At 49.1% G+C, this 20,762-nt stretch overlaps 2 protein-coding genes and 1 long non-coding RNA gene across 3 annotated transcripts; 2 read left to right on the forward strand and 1 right to left on the reverse strand.

The window, feature by feature from the left end:
- Positions 1-1,083: 1,083 nt before the first annotated feature.
- On the forward strand, positions 1,084-2,073 carry LOC309452362 (olfactory receptor 14J1-like; the record flags this gene model as incomplete). The annotated part of the gene is made up of 1 exon (XM_082076996.1): positions 1,084-2,073. The coding sequence occupies one exon, from the start codon at positions 1,084-1,086 to the stop codon at positions 1,999-2,001; it is 918 nt and encodes a 305-aa protein (XP_081933122.1). The 3' UTR covers positions 2,002-2,073.
- Positions 2,074-10,147: 8,074 nt separating this feature from the next.
- On the forward strand, positions 10,148-10,770 carry LOC309452364. The gene is made up of 3 exons (XR_014186532.1): positions 10,148-10,283; positions 10,555-10,636; positions 10,721-10,770. It is a non-coding gene; the product is annotated as an uncharacterized lncRNA (long non-coding RNA).
- Positions 10,771-16,067: 5,297 nt separating this feature from the next.
- Positions 16,068-17,000, reverse strand: LOC309452347 (olfactory receptor 14C36-like; the record flags this gene model as incomplete). Its single annotated transcript, XM_082076986.1, has 1 exon — positions 16,068-17,000. The coding sequence occupies one exon, from the start codon at positions 16,998-17,000 to the stop codon at positions 16,068-16,070; it is 933 nt and encodes a 310-aa protein (XP_081933112.1).
- Positions 17,001-20,762: the final 3,762 nt, after the last annotated feature.

A 20,762-nucleotide genomic window follows, 5' to 3' on the forward strand; every position in this document is an offset into this window, starting at 1 on the left:
GGAGAGAAATCTTAATAAATATTAAGCCTGTGGCTGCAGGACATTGCATCTGCAAATCATGGCAGACTCTGATAGCTGTCACACTGCAGAGCCTATAAGAGACGTAAGTACAACTCTTAGAGATTCCCTGATGCAGAGGAGAGGATGAGCTGCAGAGCAGGGGTTGCCTTCTGCACTGTCAGAGTGACAAGACGTGAATGCTGCGTTCTCCCCAGGATGGCTGTGGGGTGTAAATGTAAATGTGCAGGCAGGGGTGCCCAGGGCTGCCCTGCAGAGCAGGGTCCCTGCACCCCAGGGCTGTGCCGGGCAGGGACTCTGCCGCCTGCCAGGGTCAGCGCTCAGCCTGCCCGGGAGAGCCCAGCAACACTGAGCCCGGAGTGTCCTTGGCTGGGAGGGCAGAGCTGAGATCCTGTTCATGTACAATGAGAGCGGTCAGTGGTTTGCAGATCAGCCCTTGGAAACCATATTGCTCTGCTCTCAGCAGTGTCCAGTTTCTACTCAGGGGAACATCTGGGGCTGATCGTCCTCCAGCTCAAAGAGGTGCCGGCACAGGGCAGCTGAGACCAGGACTGATGGACAGACCAGCTGTCCCCACTCTGCACTAAGGGACAGTCTCTTTGTCTGTCAGCATCCACAAGATTTCACTTGCAGTGGAAGCATCGTTAAGGCATTTTTGCCTTAGCAAACAAACAAACAAAACCTCCTCAGCTGTGGTGGGGCAGTTAGTATAAAATAAACAAAACAAGATCTCTACAGCTCTGCTCTGCCATTAAGTGAAATGGGAGAGACGGTGCTCAAATGGACTTTGATATCATGAGTTGATATAATCTGAGACCACCCCATTTCTCTGTTTTCCTGTTGCTGTAGGGCAGGACTGAATTCAGTATAGTCCACAACAAAGATGCCTCTTCTCAATGACGCCGTCAGCCAGCATCAACCACAGCTCGTGAAAGGGACCTGAACAGGGTAAGTCAGTCTAGGGGATTTCCATGAGAACTGGAACACATTTTGCTCAGAGAACTTTGCCCTAATTTCTCACTGCCTTTTCCTTATTGGACAGGTCCCCATGCCCACAGGCAGCAAATGTCCAACAGCAGCTCCATCACCCAGTTCCTCCTCCTGGCATTCACAGACACACGGGAGCTGCAGCTCTTGCACTTCTGGCTCTTCCTGGGCATCTACCTGGCTGCCCTCCTGGGCAACGGCCTCATCATCACCACCATAGCCTGGGACCAGCACCTCCACACCCCCATGTACTTCTTCCTCCTCAACCTCTCTGTCATTGACCTGGGCTCCATCTCCACCACTGTCCCCAAGTCCATGGCCAATTCCCTCTGGCAGACCAGGGCCATCTCCTATGCAGGATGTGCTGCACAGCTCTTTCTCTTTGTCTTTTGCCTTTCAGCAGAGTTTTTTCTTCTCACAGTCATGGCCTATGACCGCTATGTTGCCATCTGCAAACCCCTGCACTACGGGACCCTCCTGGGCAGCAGAGCTTGTGTCCACATGGCAGCAGCCGCCTGGGGCACTGGGTTCCTCTATTCTCTGCTGGACACGGCCAATACATTTTCACTACCACTTTGCCAAGGTAATACTGTTGAACAGTTCTTCTGTGAAGTTTCCCAGATCCTTAAGCTCTCCTGCTCAGATGCCTACCTCAGGGAATTTAAACTTCTTGTTTTCAGTACTTTTGTCTTTTTAGGATGTTTTGTGTTCATTGTACTGTCCTATGTGCAGATCTTCAGGGCCGTGCTGAGGATCCCCTCTGAGCAGGGACGGCACAAAGCCTTTTCCACCTGCCTCCCTCACCTGGCCGTGGTCTCCCTTTTTGTCAGCACTGGCACATTTGCTTGCCTGAAGTCCCCTTCCATCTCTTTGCCATCCCTGGATCTAGTGGTGGCAGTTCTGTACTCATTGGTGCCTCCAACATTGAACCCCCTCATCTACAGCATGAGAAACCAGGAGCTCCAGAATGCAGTGTGGAAACTGATGCCTGGATGACTTCCAGAACCTCTAGACTGTCCATCTGTTTCAACATATGACTCATAATGTAACTCATTACAGGTCCATCCTTTCTCATTAGTTTGTTATTGTTGTCAGTTTTATGTTTGTGTTGTCTGTTGTTCTGCCTTTTTTTTTTTTTTTTAACTTTAATAATGTTATCCACAAAGGAATGTGGACAGCCCATTTCAACTTCATTATCTACTTCGCTAGTGTGACCCTGCGACTATGTGAACATGGGGCTCTACTCTATTTTTAGTTAAAAGAAAAAATAAATGTACCTGCAATGACTTGTTTTTCTGACTGATACCCAAGTATCTACAAAAGAACCAAAACTCCTTCCTCGCAAGTTCCCTACCAAGTGCAAGGGGAGAAGAGGGACCTAAAACCTTCCATGGTGAAAATGCAATGGGGCAGTCCTGGAGGTGCCCTCCTACCAGGAATGGGGAATATTCCCATCCCTTAGAAAATCCTTCTCTCCCTCATGGCCTGCATGGTGTTTTTGTTTGGGAAACCCCTCATTATTGTGCAGGTCCTGGCAAACCAGCATTTGCACATCCCCATGGACTTCTTCTTGGGACATTTGTTCTCCCTGGAGACCTCCTGCATATCCACTCCCCTATCCCAGCTGATGGGCAGCTTTGTGGCTGGGGACAGCACCATCCCTGCTCATCATTGTATTAGTGCTGTTTCCTGCACCTTGTCCTTGTACAGAGCGCTCACTACTGGTGACAACATCCTGTGATCAGTACTGGGCTGTGTGTCATCCCCTGTACAAGACTCATGACCTGGGACATCTGTCTCCAGTGGCAGACACACTAGGGGCTCCTCTGTCATCTACAGGAATCGTTTCAGTCGTGTCCTGTGTACAGTTCTGTGGCCCCAGCAGAGCTGACCACTTCTGTGATTTACCACATTGCTGGAGCTCTCATGCAGTGACACCGTGACACTCAGGCTCTCTCCATTCCCATTCTCCTCTTCCTGTTCACATGGTTGTTCTCTGTGGGTATCAGATCTCCATGGGTAGGCAGAAGACATTCTCCATCTGTTCCTTTCTCCTCACCAATGCTGCTGTTTTCTACAACAGCCTCATCCTTGTCTCTGTGATGCCCAGAACAACCCTTTTGAATAGTTTAACAAAGCCCATCCTCATGCTCCTTTTCAATCCCCCCATGTACAGCCTGAGGACCAGAAAGTTTGCAGAGAGGGAGACACTTGAAAAATGCTCAGGAAAGCTGTGAGTGGCACAGAGGCCCCATTGGAGTCAAGGGCACACAGGAAGAATTCACTTCTGATTCTCTTCCAAACAGTGCCTGATGAGCTAGACAGGTGTTTACTGTGCCCCTGGCACTCCCTTGGAACTGTGAGATACGGAGAAAACTTTTGATGTAGGAAGGGCCAGAGAGGTGCTATTAGAGCTGACTGCAGTCATTGTGAGATCTCTCTCAAACATCTTGGAAAAATCCAGAGAGAGCAGGGAGATTCCAAGATCCTCAGAAAAGGGAAATAACAAACCCAGCTTCCAGAAGGACAAGAAAGAAGACTGGGACTATTACATGTAGATCAGCTTCACCTCAGTCCCTGGGGAGGTGATGAGGCAAATGCTCTTGCAACCATCTCCAGGCCATTGAAGGACAAGAAAGGGATGGCTGAGGCCATTGAAGGACAAGAAAGGGACGGCTGAAACCGCGTGAGAGGAGAAAGAAGGGCATGTTGTGTACCTGGACTTTTGCCAGTCCTTGAATGTGGTATCCCAAAGTCTTAGAGCAGGTTTCTGATGTCTGAACTGAAGATCTGGATGATGCAATGGAAGGGAAGTTGGCTGGCTGATCAGGAACAAATGCCATCAGCGGTACTGATGGAGCCAGATACTATCAGCATCCCTCAGGGACCACAAAAATTACAAAAAAATGGCTTAAGAGCCTAGCAATGCTGGAAATGAAGACTTTTTAAGCTATTTCATAGAGATTTTTGTTTGTTTCTTTGTTTTTTCTGCATAGGTTTGTATAAAATTTACATTTTAGGCTTGATTCAGTTGTCCACACAGAGGTCTCCACTGTCTCCAAGATACTCTGGGTAACTGAGGCACCCAGGAGGGAAAGATAAGCCAGGATCCCTTCTGGTTCATGCGCTGGTTTGCAGGCACGGTACCTCTGGGGTGGTGCAGGGCTTGACCTTCCTCCAGTGCTGCTGGGTGGGCTGTGAAGAGGCGTCTCCAGCACAGAAGTACAATGAGTCCCTTTGGGTGCTGGCTGAGAGGTCACTTCTGACTGGTCAGCACAGGGGACAGAGACACTCTGAGGTCATGAAGGTCATCAGAAAGCTTCCCCCAACAAGATGACACATGTAGGGAGGTCAGGAGGAACCTGTGCAAGAGAGATGGGAGATTTGGGGGAAGGGAGAGAGACTTCACCAAAAGAGATAAAAAAAAAGGTAAAATGGGTTTTGGTGATGTTCTTGTGAAAACACAGACTGTGAAAACATTTCTGTTTAGCCCCTTGTCATGGTTTAGCCTGAGCTAGCAATCACAACCACGATAGCTGCTCGCTCGCCCCCACCCCCCAGCCCCAAATGGGGGAGAGAATCAAAAGCGAAGGGAGAAACACCTGGACTGAGATAAACACAGTTTAATAAAATAACAAAATAATATTAATATACCACCACGGCTAATAACACATATAAAATGGAAAATGGAATATAAAATAAGATACTCAATGCAATTCCTCACAAGCTCTGCCTGCACCAAGCAGCCGGTCCAAGAAAGAGAGAGAGCAGCCTGGTCGTGAACACCTGATCCCAGGGGAAGAGGGAAAAGTGCACAAAGGCCCAGAGGTCATTGCAAAATGGTAAAATGGCAAAAGGTCAAACCAAAACAAACTCCCAAATGGAACTCCACCGAAACACAGTAGAACTGAAACAGGTCTCGATCTCTGTATCCAGAAAACCCTGCCCTCCTTCAGCATGAAGCCTGATGCTAATGTCATGGAATATTCTCATTGGTCAGTCTGGCTGTCAGTCAAGCTCTGTCCCACCCATGCCTCCCTTCCCAGCTGCTTCGCACCTGTGGGCACAGACCTCAGAAAGACCTTGGCTCCCAGACAGCAACTAAGATAATAGGCTCTTGTATTCTCTTTGTTCCACTTCAAAACCACTGGAAAGTTACTTGGAGAAAAACATTATCTCTGTCCCGGGGTGTTATCTGATTTTTCCCAAACTAAATCCAAACAATGACCATGCTAGCTGCAAAAAAGTTTCTAACTGCATGAAGAAAATTAACTCAGTTTCAGTCAAACCAACACAATGAGATTTGAGCAACCTTTTCTAGAGGAAGATGTGGGTCAGGGGGGCTGGAACTAGATGATCTTTAAGGTCTCTTCCAACCCAAACCTGATATCCAACTGGTGTTCACCCATCTGTTTGTCAACCTATCCAACTGTAATGGCCTACCTTGGGTACAAGAATATTGAGGGACACCATGCCAAGAGCCTTGCTGAAGCTGAGGTAAATGACATCCACTGTTCTGCCCTCACGCAGAAATGCAGTTACTTCATCATGAAGGCAATCAAGTTTGTGAGACATTAATTACCCTTGCTAAGTCCATGCTGATGGCTTTCGGACACATTTTTCTCTTTTAGGTGCCCAGAAATGTCACCCAAGAGGACTCATTGGACAGGTCACTCCTCACCAAAGTGTTCTTGTGCAGCTTGTGGTTCCCTGGCTGGCACTTTTGGCTGCAACATTGGGTTTTTCTCACTCACAAGAGACCTCTACCAATCCTGTGACCTTTCAAAAGGGACATTCCAAAGATGTGTTGATCTCCTGCTACATTCTTGCCACTATTGTGCCTGTTATATCGTGTATTTAATTTCTGTGATCTTTCACGTATTTTCACCTGTCCTGATATAATGACTGTTTCTAAAGTCCCATTTTCAGTTGCAGACTCTCTAGACAAAGACCCTTTTCATTATTCTCCAGTTTTCTTTCTCTTACTCTTTATTCATTCAGATTGCTCGCAACTTGCCAGCTGCTGTTTTGAACTTCAGGTAGTTAAATGTTTGCCTGTTTTGCAGTAGTCTAATTGTCTCCTTAGTCAACTCTTTAGTTATGTTTGTATCTTTATTCTTTTATCTGCTTACCTAAAACATTTCTCATAAGATTATCCCTTGTTGAAAGACAACCTCATTAAAGGCAGCTTGTACTTAACTTATGGTGGAGGAGTGTGTTTTATTATTTTTGAAGCTTAATTGTGCTTCACTTTTCTTTGTTTGTAATTAGGAAAAATCATTTGGTGCCTCTGTGCAGCCAGTTTTCTAGGAAGAGCATTTGGGAGATGATGCAAAGGAGCTGTAACATCCAGCTGCAGAGAAATGTGGACAAATCTGATGTAACAAAAAGTGAGAACAAGTCCCAGGGGCAACAAGAGAAAGGGTAAGGTTGGGCAGGTGAGGAGGATCATTGTCCATACCATGTTGGACCTCAAGGGACTGCTTTTCCTACCTGTCCAGACCTACTGAGGAGACATTCTGGATCATTATCAACCAGAGAACGCTACTATCACCTCTTCACTGAACTGAAAAGGAACATAATATGCCCTTCAAAATACAGAATAATTTCTGCTAGGTGCATTTTGAAATCTTCCTTCTTTGCTACATTATGAAACAGCTCAAATTAGTCTTGAAGACTTGAAGAAAATTACAGGAAGGGAAATAGTTCATTAACACTTTCTGTATTTTAATGAGCCCCATGGTGTATTTGGCCCTTAGTCCATAAACTACAGATACTGAGGGGAGACTGAACAAATCACTCAAGAGGTGGAAGTCAGAAGCGCAACTCAAAGTACCTTGAAACATTGATTGACCCCACTGAGGGTCATTATTGACAAAGCCTCTCCATGGACTCGTTAGAGAAGATAATTGAAGGTTGTGATTGCAGGTAGGAAAAGGCACTGTACAGGTCATTCTGTTATGGAGAAAATCCTTGGTTTGTTTTACCAGCCTAAAGGCCAAACCCTGACCCCAGGCCCTGGGAAGGCAGATCCCTCATGCCTGGCTCAGGGCTCTTCCTGGAGCAGTGGGGTGTGAGTTTGAGCAAGGCCAAGTGTAGGAAACTGTACAACCCCTCCTGGCTTCCCCAAAAAGGGGCAACGAGAATCAAAGTCCAGAGTCTCAAAACAGAGTTTATCCTGGTAGGTCTCAGAGACAGATACAACTGCCATAGCCAGGGGGACAAAGACCTTGGTCCTGTGTGGCCTTTCAGCCTCACCAGAGCCCTTGGCAATCTCTACTTCAGGTTACTTATACTGTCCCTTCAGGCACCTTTGTCCCTTCAGGCTGTTGACATCCATCTTGCTTTCCTACCTAGCTCTCATCCCAGCATTTCCTACTTTCACTGATGTCTCTCCACCCTCACTGATCTTTCCTCGAAGCCCAAAGCCATGGGCTGATCCAGGCTCCCTCTGCGTGACGTCTTGTACCACAGCACTGCCCTTGGACTGAGATGTCTTTTTCTGAACCTCCAATCTGAACCTTCCAAGTTGCAATTTGTGGAGGTTTCCTTCTCTTTCTACTACAAAGAAAAGCTCCATTATCTCTGAAACCACCCTTCAAGCAGTTGCAGGCTACTGCTGTAGTGCCCTGAGCTTCCACTTCACCAGGCTCAAGAAGCCCAGGTTTCTCAGCCTCTCTCAAAGGCCCCAAACCCCACCCTGGCAGATCTCTGAAGTTTCTCTGGTTCCTCTCCATTCCTCCAGAACAGGGAGTCCCACACCCAGACACACTAACCCCGATGTGGCCACCACAGCACTGATTCAAAGTGGATTATAATTCCGTTGTTTGTTTGGCCACACTCCTCCTAACGCAGCCCCACATGCCCTTGGCCTTACTCATGGTGAGCATGCACCACGGGCTTGTGTGGCATCCCTCGTAATGCCCAGCCCCTTCTGCTCAGAGTCACTCCTGAGCTGTTCAGGTCCCAGCCTGCCCTCATGTGTGGGGTTATTCTGCCCCCAGTAAAGGACCGGCAACTTCTCCTTCTAAAATTTCATGAGGTTTTTATTGCCCAATCCCAAAGTTTCTCAAGGTTGTCTTGGAGTGAAGCTCTGCTTTGCCAGCTGTTAATGAGTCCATATAGATGGCCTATCAGATTTGTGGTGCCCCTGACAAGATCAGAGTATCAGGTATTACAAGGCGCTCCAGATGATTGAAGGAGGTACTAGTTTAATTAAATAGCTGACCAAAGAAGGATCCCCAAGGTCAAATGCTAAGAAAGATTGAATGAGAATACAAAGGAAGCCAAACTCAGGCCAGGGAGGATATCTTGCTGGTATCCAAGAAGGTATGGGAAGGCTGTTTAGATGTCTTCCCAAAGCCTCGTCTTCTCCTAGCTTTTCACTTTTGAAGTAAAGGTACACAATGGGCTGCATTAGTGGGAGTGTGGTCAACCAGACAAGGGAGTTGTCATCCCCCTTGACTCAGCACTGACAGATGGTTGAGGGAGGTCATCCTTCTTCTCTACCCAGTGCTGCTACAATGTGTCTCGCTCACTTCCCTCAGGGTTTTCTAGCCCCTCCACATCTTCCAGCAGTCCTGCTTTGTCTTCTTGTGAAAAACATATCCAGGAGACCATTCCCACCATGTTGGATCAGGGAATACCTTCTACCTTCCCTTAAACCGAAGACTTCTAGTAGAGGTCCATGGTATTCAAACTCCCCAATGACTACCAGGGCCTAAAATTGTGAGGCTTCCTCCAGCTGTCTAAGGGACAACTCATCCTCTTCATAACCTTCATAAGGAGGTTCAGTGATTCTGACCAGAAGACCATTGTACATGGAGAGTTAGAGGTCCACATAACAGTGAACTAGAGTAGACCCAGGGCTGTGCCCATGTACAGCTTGGCCTTCAGTCTGTGTTGTGCTGAGCACACAGTTCTGCGAGTTGCTGGATAAACTGGGTTGCAACAGAGAAGTCTGCAGGAAGCTCCCACCTGCTGCCAATGATTAGGTCTACTGCATGTCCTTATCTTTATGTAAACCTGCAGCAACAAATTCACATGTGAAGAGCCTCTTTTAGGGCCAGTAGAAATGATGATTTGATTTCTTTCCTTGTAAGAAAACAAAGTGATCAGTGGAGCGAAATGGGATAACCCTTCTAGAGATGAGTTCTGCAAGACTAGCTGCACCAGCTGACCAGGCAAAAGTAACCTCACCAGGATCTTCCAAGCCACGTGCTGTTCAACTCCAGAGACAGAACTGACCTCACAGCCACCTTCACAGTCCCATGCTGCCTGCTGGAGTAGCAGTTTCTAAAGCACAGCTGAGCTCAGCACAGCATTCTCACCTGTCTCCTACTTTTGGTTTACAAGCTGATCAGATACAGGTCACCCCACATTCCTTTTCCCACACCCTGAGATTGCTCTGGGACCTCATGTCCTGCCCCCAGGGTGCCAAGCAGCCTAAGTCCAGGTTAGGAAAGGGACTGAAGGTGAGGGATTGAGAGCATGAGAAGAAGGGATTTGGGTGTTAGGCTTTCAGGTTAGGGATTCAGGAGTAGAGCTCACCTTCCAGGGTTCAGGATTAGACAAAGGTTTAGCAGGAGGGTTTGGAGCTCTGCTGAGGGCGTCCAGTTAGTGTTTAGGGTATAGGCAGGCTTTGAGTGTTAGGGTTTTGTCAGGCTGGGGTCAGGGCTAGGATGAAGGCCAGCATTTTCATGTGAGGGGTAAGGAAGGACAAAGGTAGGGCAAGTGTGAGAGGTTAGGGGTTTGTGCTTTGTTTTAGAGGTAAGGTTTGAGGTTAAGGGTTAGAGTAATGGATTCCTTTCAAGGTGAGGGGGAGCATTTAGGGGTAGGAAAAAGCTGAAACCTTTGCAGAAAAGAACTCAAGGCAGTCACTGAAAAAGTCTTCATTTCCAGCATGCTTAGTTTTTTATGAACTTTCAGATTTTTATTATTTTTTATTAACAGCACTGAGGCCATGTACCAGCAGTTGATCATGTTCTCTTGATTTATGTGAATAATTTTAGGCAGCCACTTGTGAAAACAATTTTTCTTCTGTATTTAGAGTGCAACATTCTCTCTATGTACTTCTGTTTCACTGGCTTTTCTTCATCCTCTCCCTATTCTGTCTTCAAAGAGCTCTCCAAGGGAAAGATTCCTTGCGTCATAGAATAACTCACATTGGAAGAGACCTGAATGTCATCTTGTCTGACTGTGCTGCTTGAGGCAGGTGAACTCGATGGGGTAGCTCAAGGGCTCCCCGCAGTTTGCCTTTATCCACAAGGGACCATAAAGTGAGCTCTAACCCATCATAGATGGAGATAATGACAATGTTCACAGGTGTTGTCTCAAGTGCTGGCCACTGAGGGATGCCAACAGTGACTGCCCTCCAGGAGGAGTCCATTCCACTGATGGCATCTGGGCCTGACCATCCAGCCAAACTCCCACCCACATTGTCATCTTTATTTTCCATCCAGATATCACTAATCCGACTATGGTGGACCATGTCAAAGGCCTTGTTAAAGTCCAGGTACACAACATTCCCTACTTTCCCCTCCCATGCAGGTTCTGCACTCTTTTTTGTTTCCTTCAAGTGCCTGGAGATGTCTGGAAGAGCATTTGCCCCATCACTTCCCCAGGGACTGAGGTGAAGCTGCCCAGCCTGTAACTTTAACAATCATCTTCCTTTGTAACCTATTTGAAGACAATTTTGATATTTTATTTCTCAGAGGACCATGGAACCTCCCTGATAGCCACAACTTTTCTGGGGTGTTTGGGAGATGTGTCACAGAGACAGCAAGCCAGCTCCACCAGCAACTCTCTGCCCCTTCCCACACCAAAGGCTTTCTCTATATCCTGTCCTTGCAGGTGAGTTTCTGGGACACAGCAAATGCCGTCCAGGTCCTCTGGGCCTGTTCAGAACACAACAGGAGGTCAACAACTCTGATGGTCTCTGTGTGAACCTCAAAGCTTTCGTGACATTTTTTCTCAGTGCTTCACTTCTGCTCAACCTTTCTGGTTCTTGGGCTGCAGGTTGAGCAGGGATGTGAGGATGGTGTAGGAAAAAGGCTTTGTCAAACTGTGTCAGGAGTGCTGTTCTGGCATCATGCAGTCAAGCATGAGGGTGCTGTAGAAAACAGTGACACTGGTGAGGTGAGAGGGCCAGGTGGAGAAGGTCTTCTGCCTGTCTGCACTGAGGTGAAGAGCAGCAATGCATTCACAGGATGCCCATGTGAATGGGAAGAGGAAAACTGCTCTAAAATGCAGATTATGAAAACATGAGTGCCATGGTATTACTGCAGGAACTCTCCAGCAACGTGGCAAAATCGCAGAAGTTATCAACTCCATTGAGGTCACAGAACTCTATCTAGGGCAAGAATGAAATTATGAGAATAGAAATCCCTGTAGCCAAGGCGCAGGTGCCTTCTGGAGACAGACCATCCGGTGCATGACTCTTCCATTCAGGTGGTTTCTTGGGGAAGTTACTCTCAACATGAAGTGACCTCGATACACTGTCCCACAAGCCTCCATGGCCTCCACAGCAATAACTGATGGCGTTTATGCTCATTCGGCTTCATCTCCCCCATCACACAATGTGCATGCTCACATCTCGCCTCATTGAAAATTTGGACTTCTGATCTAGTCACTTGGTGTCCTTCCATGGAGGGAAGAACAACCTCTCCCAGCTCTGGTGAGAGGACAATGCCCTACAAGGTGGTTGCAAGGGGCTGGTCTGTGACCATTGTCCTGGAGTAGGTGCCCCATGTTGTCCAGGAGCGTGGGGACAGACCAGACCCTGCTCTGCTGGTCTTTCATGTCTCTCCCAGGAGGCCTGGCTGTGTGAGAACATTGCTGTGTGCCCCCACCATGCACACTCACACACTTCATCTTTTCACGGGTGGTTTCCTCTCTGGGGCACTTTCCAGCCCAGCTCCTCCCCAGCTCTCCCCACATCCTGCTCTCACTCCAGCACAGCCCGGCCCAGCAGGAAAGCCCAGTCTGGGCAGGCCCCGTAGAGTGAGATGGAAGAAACAGGTCAGTGACAGTGTCTCTCTGGCTGCCACGCTCAGGATGTCCCAATGCCCGGCAGCCTTCAGCACCCTGTGCCAGCCCCGCTCCCCAGGACAGCACCGAGTCCTGGCCCTGGGGCTCTTCAGGCAGCTCCTGCTGCCCCATGGACAGGGCAGCCTGCCCCAAACTAGCACCCACGGCAGAAAAGGGTTTCTCTTTCCGTGTCTGCACACACATGGTGCCCTGATCTTCTCCTGGGACATCCCATCTCCCCACAGAGCCTTTCCCCAAGGAGAGCACATCTGCACTGGCCTGGCCAGCTGTTCCTGCACCCTGTTCCCACACTCCCCACAGCCCCCGAGCTGGGGCTTTTGCTCTGTGCAGTGAGTGAGCTGTGATGCCCAGGCTGTGGTGACTCTGCAGGGACATAGTGGTCAGGTTGAGAGACAGACCCAGCTGATGTTGGTCACTGTCACTGTGACCGCCTCCCACACGAGCTCTGAGGTGGCCATGGAGGGTGCTCAGAGCTGCCCTGCCTTATCCACCATCTGCCTGGGTGCTGGCCACCAACAACCCAAACCTGAACCACCAGCTCTACGTCCCTCAAAAGCCACACTGGGACCCTGATCTCATCCCACTGATCCCACAGAAAACACAGAAAACAAAGCCTTTTGAGGGTCTATTCCTTACACATATTCTTGAGAGACTATGGAAAAAGACCTAAGCCTTTGAGCACTGTGCTAAGGAGATCCCCTTGCTGATGGAGATGCTGTTCTGGAGGTCACATCTGTCACAGAAGTGCCCATTGCCTGTGGTCACAGGACTGACACACAGCGGGACTGTAACCAAGGGTCAGGAGTGCTCAGATCTTACACCAACACAAGGGCTCACAGGAGAGTGGGGAAGTGGAAGGAGAACAGCTCTGGAAAGGACAAGGCTGGTGCTCCCTGGCAAAGCTGCTGTGCTGAGACTGTTTCCCTTCAATAATTTCTTTACTACTTCTCTAACTTTGTTGGTCTGGCATAGGAGAGCTTCAGGTCTGTGCTGGTTTGACTGAAAATGAGTTAATTTTCCTCATGCAGTTAGAAACCTTACTTTTTCATAGCTAGCACGGTCATCGTTATTTGGATTTAGTTTGAGAACAAGAGAGAACAGCCCAGCACAGAGTTGATGTTTGCAATTGCTCTGGTCTGAGAGCCAAGGACACTCTGAGTGCTCTGCCCACAGGTGTGAGGCATCGAGGAAGTGGGGAGGGACGGGGCAGAGTTTGACTGACATCCAGGCTGATCAATGAGAGTGTTCCATCCCATTAGCCTCACACTTCATCTTTAGGAGAGTTGGGATCTTCCGGCTTCTCTCTCCGCCTTTGGGCACTTTTATTTCTCTTGCGAGTTCTTCCTTAGTTTTTTTATGGGAGCCAGGGGAGTTCAGTTCAGGACGTTTGATTTGGCCTTTTGCCATTTTGGAGAGGCCTCTGCGCTTTTCTGCGTTTTTTCTCTCTTTGGGATCAGCTGTTGGGACCAGGGTGCTGCTTCCTGGGACTGGTTGTGTGCAGACAGAGTTTGTGAGGAATTGCATTGCGTAGCTTTTATTGCTATATTATATATATACTTATTAGCAGTGTATTAGTATTTTGTTATTTTATTAAACTCTGTTTATCTCAATCCAAGTTTCTCCTTTCCCTTTTGAGGGAAGGGGAGGGGGGTGAGTGTCTATCGTGGTTTTATTGCCAGTGCATTGAGTCTTTGCATTTTGGTTATTGATACTTTGGTGACCCAAGTGACACATGTGGAACTTGTCTGCCTTTTGGAGGGATACCAGCGCATTGGGCCTTTGCATTTTGGAAGCTTAGGTAACTTGGATAACCTTAAAAAAAGGGAAAAAGAAAAGAAAAATAAAAAAGAAAAATAAGGAACTTAGAGAAAAATGAGAAAACATTAAATAAAGGAGAAAAACAAGAAAAGAGTAATTTGATAAAGGTAGATTTAGTGATTTTGTTGTTCATGCCTTAGTAATTGCATTGTTGTTTGCATCTTCAGTGATTTGTTGCTGTTGTTACTTGTGTCTTTGGTGATTTTCCAGTCCAATACTTATGGTTAACCAATTGTCTGTTATTGTGATCGTGAAATAGGTAGTGGATAATCAACAGGAGGGATTCGGAAGGAATCCCCTCCCCACCCCGGGAACAGCAACCGAGGAGAATCTGATTGAATTTTGTAATCAATGGAGGCCACTGTAAATAATACGAATATGCTGCACAGATCTAGGTGGGTATACATTGTGATGTGTAGTATAGTAATGCCTTATATGTGATTTATCATAAGAAGTATATTTTAAATCGTATATTGCCTATTGCATAATGCATATTACACAATAAATAAGGATACATAGGCATTATATTTGTCTCCTTCAGATCCGTTTTGACCCTTGAACAGGATAATCAGGGAAAGAGATTGAAACACTGTTGTATAGGGCAGATATTGGCAGGGAATATACAGGGAACATTAGTTCAAAATTGTCCCTTGGTCGATCCAGGGTGGGATCATAACATTCTTAAATCTAGTGACAGGCTGAATTGTTATTGACAGCAGATTTTATACAGGATTAGACACACTATACCTAAAGCTATAAATATGCTAAAACTTTCTGAGATTAAACAGGATTGTAAGGAATCTCCAACTGGGTTTTTAAAAGGTCTTAAAGAGACATCTAGTTACAACAAATGATTGAAAAAAAGTTTAATCAGGTAATAGCTATGCAATTACATACTGCTATGGCTATGCACTTATTAAACACAAAGTGGAGATGTGGCAGTGTGCTAAGATCGGGCCTGTGAGAAACTGCGAGAGTTGACAGTGTGAGAACGAGCACTAGTGGAAAAATACAAGAAGCAAGTACCGTATGCTGCATGATACCTCAAGGACAGAGGGACTGATACAGGATTGATACATCAAGGACAGAGTGATAGCTTAGGATAGACAAAAACTGTTTTTATGACAGTAACTTTGGTGGGAACACGAAATAGATCACTTATGTAAAAACTCACTTGGCAAATCAGCAAATACTTGAGCAAGAATCATAGCAAGTATAAATGCAAGCCTGAGTTTGTAATAAATGTCTCTCATTGCACCTTCCTGAGAGTCCGTGCCTCATTCACTGCACCCTCACTGGCTGTTTGTTGAAACACAAAGCCATGGGCTGATCCTGACTGCCTCTGGGTGACCTCCTGCACCGCAGCACTGCCCTTCCACTGACGTTTCTTCCTCCTGATATCCAGAATGCATCTCCTAAGTTGTCCTTTTCAGTTATTATTTTTTTCCCCTCTCCGGCCTTTTCCCACTACCATGGAAAGCTCGACTATCTCAGACACTGCTCTGCAGGAAGGGACCCCAACCCGTCAGACTTCTTGTGGTCTTTAGCCTGACCAGAGCGAAATAACCTCACCATGGACTCCTTATGCACCCATGGATGTAGAGAGACAGAGTGTTTCCCTTGTACACACAGATGCAGGAGTCACTGTGTCTCTCTGACCTCCTGCTGCCACTCCAGGAGGCTGGGAGGCACCTCAGCCCTGCCATTTGTCACCCTACTCTGCACTAACATGAGATGCCCCATGGCATAAAGAATGGACACAGAATCTTCTGTTCCAGGAAGCACATCCCAGTGCTACATTCAGGTGGTTCCCCAAAGGATGTTACTCTCAACATGAAGTCACATCAAGACACTGTCTGTCCCACTGACCTTCATGGAACCCCAAGGAACAGCTGATGGTGTTTCTGCTCACTGGGGTTCATCACCTCAGAAGCACTTTGTGCGTTTGTTTACATCTTGTCTACACAATGCAAACATGGACATCTGGCCTACTCATTAGTTGTGCTGCCAGGGAGGGACAAAGAACCTCTTCAAGCTGAAGTGAGAAGCCAGTGCTGGAAATGGTGGTTGTGAGAGGCCAGTCCATGACGATTGACCTGCAGCAGGTTCTCTAGGGTGTCCAGTGGACATGGGCACAACCACTCAGTGAGAAAATTATTTACATTATATATGCTATGCAGAAGATTATGGGCAGTTTATTGCTTAATAAGGCAGCCATTCATTAGTTGCCACACTGAGTCCTTGATCTCCTTGTTCCTCATACTGTAGATGAGGGGGTTCACTGCTGGAGGCACCACTGAGTACAGAACAGACACCACCAGATCCAGGGATGGGGAGGAGATGGAGGGGAGCTTCAGGTGGGAAAATATGACAGTGCTGACAAACAGGGAGACCACGGCCAGGTGAGGGAGGCAGGTGGAAAAGGCTTTGTGCCGTCCCTGCTCAGAGGGGATCCTCAGCACGGCCCTGAAGATCTGCACATAGGAGAAAAAAATGAAAACAAAACAGCCGAATGCCACTGAGAAAGAAATCACAAGAACCCAGACTTCCCTGAGGTAGGTGTCTGAGCAGGAGAGCTTGAGGATCTGGGGGATTTCACAGAAGAACTGGCCCAGGGCATTGCCCTTGCAGAGTGGCAGTGAAAACGTATTTGCTGTGTGCAGCAGAGAATAGAGGAACCCAGTGGCCCAGGCAGCTGCTGCCATGTGGACACAAGCTCTGCTGCCCAGGAGGGTCCCGTAGTGCAGGGGTTTGCAGATGGCAACGTAGCGGTCGTAGGACATGATGGTGAGGATAGAATACTCTACTGCAGCTAAAAAGACAAACAGAAGGAGCTGTGCAGCACATCCTCTGTAGGAGATGGCCCTGGTCTTCCAGAGAGAATTGGCCATGGACTTGGGGACAGTGGTTGAGATGTAGCCCAGGTCAATGACGGAGAGGTTGAGCAGGAAGAAGTACATGGGGGTGTGCAGGTGCTGGTCCCAGGCTATGGTGGTGATGATGAGGCCGTTGCCCAGGAGGGCAGCCAGGTAGATGCCCAGGAAGAGCCAGAAGTGCAAGAGCTGCAGCTCCCGTGTGTCTGTGAACGGCAGGAGGAGGAACTGGGTGATGGAGCTGCTGTTGGACATTGGCTGCCTGTGGGCATGAGGACCTGTGCAAGGAGGAAAAGGTTTAGATTGAGAATTCTATGGGAACAACCAAAGCCATTTCCCAAAGTCTCTCCCATCCCTTCACACAAAGAGACCCACTTTATTATTTTTCAGGAGAACGTCCTGGCTGGAGCCCTCGTTGGTGCTTGATGAGTGTGCAATGAAGAGCAGGGTCTCTGCCCTGGGGCTCCTGAGGAGTCAGCCTGACCCTGTGTGATTGGGTGGGCAGGGGCCAGTCCTGGGGTTCAGCTTTGTCAGCTGGAACCGCTCCTGGTGCAGAAGGGACTGTCAGCATCTGTACCCCCAGGCCTGAGAAACTGAGTTGGAGAGGTTTGGTGTTTCTACAGCTCCTTCTCCCCTCCCACCCTGGCGAGTGTTCTTGGGTGTCAGAAACCCTCAGCATTTCTGCTGCACTCAGGGAGAACAGAGCGAGTCCTGCGAGACCAGAGGGTGCCTGTGGGTCAGTGCAGAGTGAGGGCAGCTGCTCTGTCCCTCTCTCTTGCTCCGGCTGCCCTGGGCTGGCACCTTTCTGAGATGGAGGCTGATCACACTCCCATGTTACCCTGAAAAGCCACAAGGCACTGCTGGGAGCAGAGGGATCCACCTGAGACCATGACAGGTCTCACCCTTTCTTAAGGTCTCAGCATCCAACATTTAGCCCAGGACATACACAGCTCATTCCCCAGCCCCACAGACTGCATTGACCACAGCCCACAGGTCAGAGCCAAGCTGGGACACGTGTGCCCACGGACACACCTGCAGGAAAGGACCCACAAGATCAGGCTGTGACTCTGCAGCTGAAACTGCCATCCCCAGAGAGCCTGACAGCAAGAACAAGATCCCAACAGCAGTGACCCAGAGCAGGGGAGCAAGAAGGAAAATGCGGTGAGGGTGGGTGTGAGAGAGGCCAGGGCAGAGGCAGCCGGGCACTCAGACAGCGTCACCCTTCCCCAGCTGTGCAGCCACCTCCCAGACACCAACACTGCCGGGCAGCTGCTCTCAGCCCCTGTGCTCTGCAGAGGAACTGGAGCTCTGGCTGCACAGGAGCTGCTTCATGCCTTGAAGCCCCCGGCCCTGAGGGCAGAGGCTTTGCTGGGTGGGACAGGAGGCCAGGGGGCTGCTCACAGGAGGGATCTGCACTGCACGGGGTCACAGGGGCTTTCCTCTGTTCTCCCTCCCATAACAATTCCGGCTTTAGTTTTCTCTCATTTCTGATCATTTCCCTGCTGCCTGGAGATTCTCCCCCTGGGAGGTGTTTCCCTGTCCATGTGTCTTCCCTGTCAGTGCTCACAGACCATCCCACCCTCTGTGCCCTCCCCCTGGCCCTACAGATCCTGCCTGTTCACAGGGCACTGCCTGGGGGCATCTTCCTGTTTGCAGGCTGGAAAACAGATTACAGATTAAGTGTAAGGTGTCCAGCAAAGGTGATGCTTGTTCTGCATAGGCAGAGGAGAGGCAAGGCATGCCAGAATTCTCTTGAAGACCTACTGCAGTTCATGTGTCTCAAGTATTTGTTTAAAATTAGAAACTGCCTTAATCACCACCCATTCCCCAGAGTAGGAAACTGAAAACACGGACTCTGGGAGGTTCCTTATCTTTGTAGTACTCTTTGTCTTCTTCTGCTCCTTGAAACCTCCTCTTGTCAATATTCTGGAACGAGCTGGAGCTGTGAGCAGCCCCGATCCACGGAGAACCCAGCAGCAGAAGGACCCTGCCCTGCTGGGGTCACTCCTTCCCTCCACATCTTCTCCCCTCAGTGTTGTTGGGCTCTCCCAGGCAGGCTGAGTGCTGACCCTGGCAGGCGGCAGAGTCCCTGCCCGGCACAGCCCTGGGGTGCAGGGACCCTGCTCTGCAGGACAGCCCTGGGCACCCATCCTGCACATTTACATTTACACCCCACAGCCACCCTGGGGAGAACGCAGCATTCACGTCTTGTCACTCTGACAGTGCAGAAGGCAATCCCTGCTCTGCAGCACATCCTCCCCTCTGATCAGACAACCTCTGAGAGCTGTACTTACGTCTCTCGCAGGCTCTGCAATGTGACAGCTTTCTGAGATCCTACCAAGATTTGCAGGTTCAATGCCCTGCAGCCACAGGCTTCATATCTGAGAGGATTTCATTTCCAGTGAACTCTCAGCATCCTCCCAGCCCAGACTCTGTTTCACTCTCTTTGTCTGGCTCCTGTGCCCTCGGTGCTGCAGGCAGAGCCCTCAGCCCTGCTGCGTGTGCAGAGGAGCTGCTCCTGGGCAGAGCTGTCTCTCTGCAGCGCTGCCGCTGCCATGAGCTCCCTGTGTCCCAGGAGCCCAGCCCAGCTCAGCAGCACAGGAGCAGCCCATGATGTCCCTTTCTCTGTCCCCTCTGGGCTTCTCCAGGTGTCCCTCAGGCTCAGGGGCACATCCTTTGAGACAACCTCAAGTAATCAGTGAATGTTAATTCTGTCTGCTCTGCAGAGATACTTCTTGCCAGCATTGTATTCTTGCTAGTAAAAAATAAATTGGTATGAGAATATTCCAGGTGTGGTCTCCCCAGGGCAGAGTAGAGGGGCAGGAGAACCTCTCTGACCTACTGACCACCCCTTTCTAACCCACCCCAGGTCCCATTGGCCTTCCTGGCCACAAGGGCCCAGTGCTGGCTCATGGTCACCCTGCTGTGCCCAGGACCCCCAGGTCCCTTTCCCTACGCTGCTCTCCAACAGGTCCTTCCCCAACTTACACTGGAACCTGGGGTTCTTCTTGCCCAGATGTAATACTCTACACTTGCCCTTGTTCTATTTCATTACATTTTTCCCTGCCCAACTCTCCAGCCTGTCCAGGTCTCTGGATGGCAGCACAGCTTCCAGTGTCAGCCACTCCTCCCAGCTTGGTGTCACCAGCAAACCTGCTGACAGTCACTCTGTTTCCTCGTCCGAGTCACTGATGAATTTACTGAATACTACAGGCCCCAGTACTGCCCCCTGAGGCACTGCACTAGATCCAGGCCTCAACTGGACTCTGCCCCACTGACCACGACCCTCTGGCTTCTTCCCTTCAGCCAGTTCACAGTCCACCTCACTACCCACTCATCCAGACCGCACTCCCCCAGTATAGCTGTGAGGATGCTGTGGGAGACTGTGTCAAAGGCTTTACTGAAGTCAAGGTAGACCATATCCAATATTTTGTCATCATGTATCCACCTCGTTATGTCTTCATAACAGTCAATGAGGTTGGTCAAGCACGACTTCCCCTTGGTGAAGCTAATGACCCTCTTATCCCTGATATGCCTTGAGACGGCACCAAGGAGAAGTCGTTCCATCAGTTTCCCAGGGACGGAGGTGAGGCTGACCGGTCTAGAGTTCCCCGGGTCCTCCTTCTTGCCCTTTTTGAAGACTGCAGTGACATTTGCTTTCCTCCAGTCCTCAGGCACCTCTCCCATTTGCCACAGCTTAGCAAAGATGATGGAGAGCGGCCCAGCAATGACCTCAGCCAGCTCCCTCAGCACCCGCGGGTGCATCCCATCTGGAGCCATGGATTTATGGATTTACCTTCAAGCAGCCTTGCCCACGGGATTTCCCTCAGCAATTGCCTGAAAAGGCCAAAGTTTGCCCTGCTGAAATCCAGGGTTGCAATTCTGCTTGCCATCCTGCTCCTGCCACACGAGATCCTGAACTCCACCATCTCATGGTCGCTGCAGCCAAGGCAGCCCTCAACCTTCACTGCCTCAACCAGCCCCTCCTTGTTAGTGAGGATGAGGTCCAGCAGCTCC

This window comes from Streptopelia decaocto, assembly GCF_964273445.1.
Source record: "Streptopelia decaocto genome assembly, contig: HAP1_SCAFFOLD_75, whole genome shotgun sequence".
NCBI lineage: Eukaryota > Metazoa > Chordata > Aves > Columbiformes > Columbidae > Streptopelia > Streptopelia decaocto.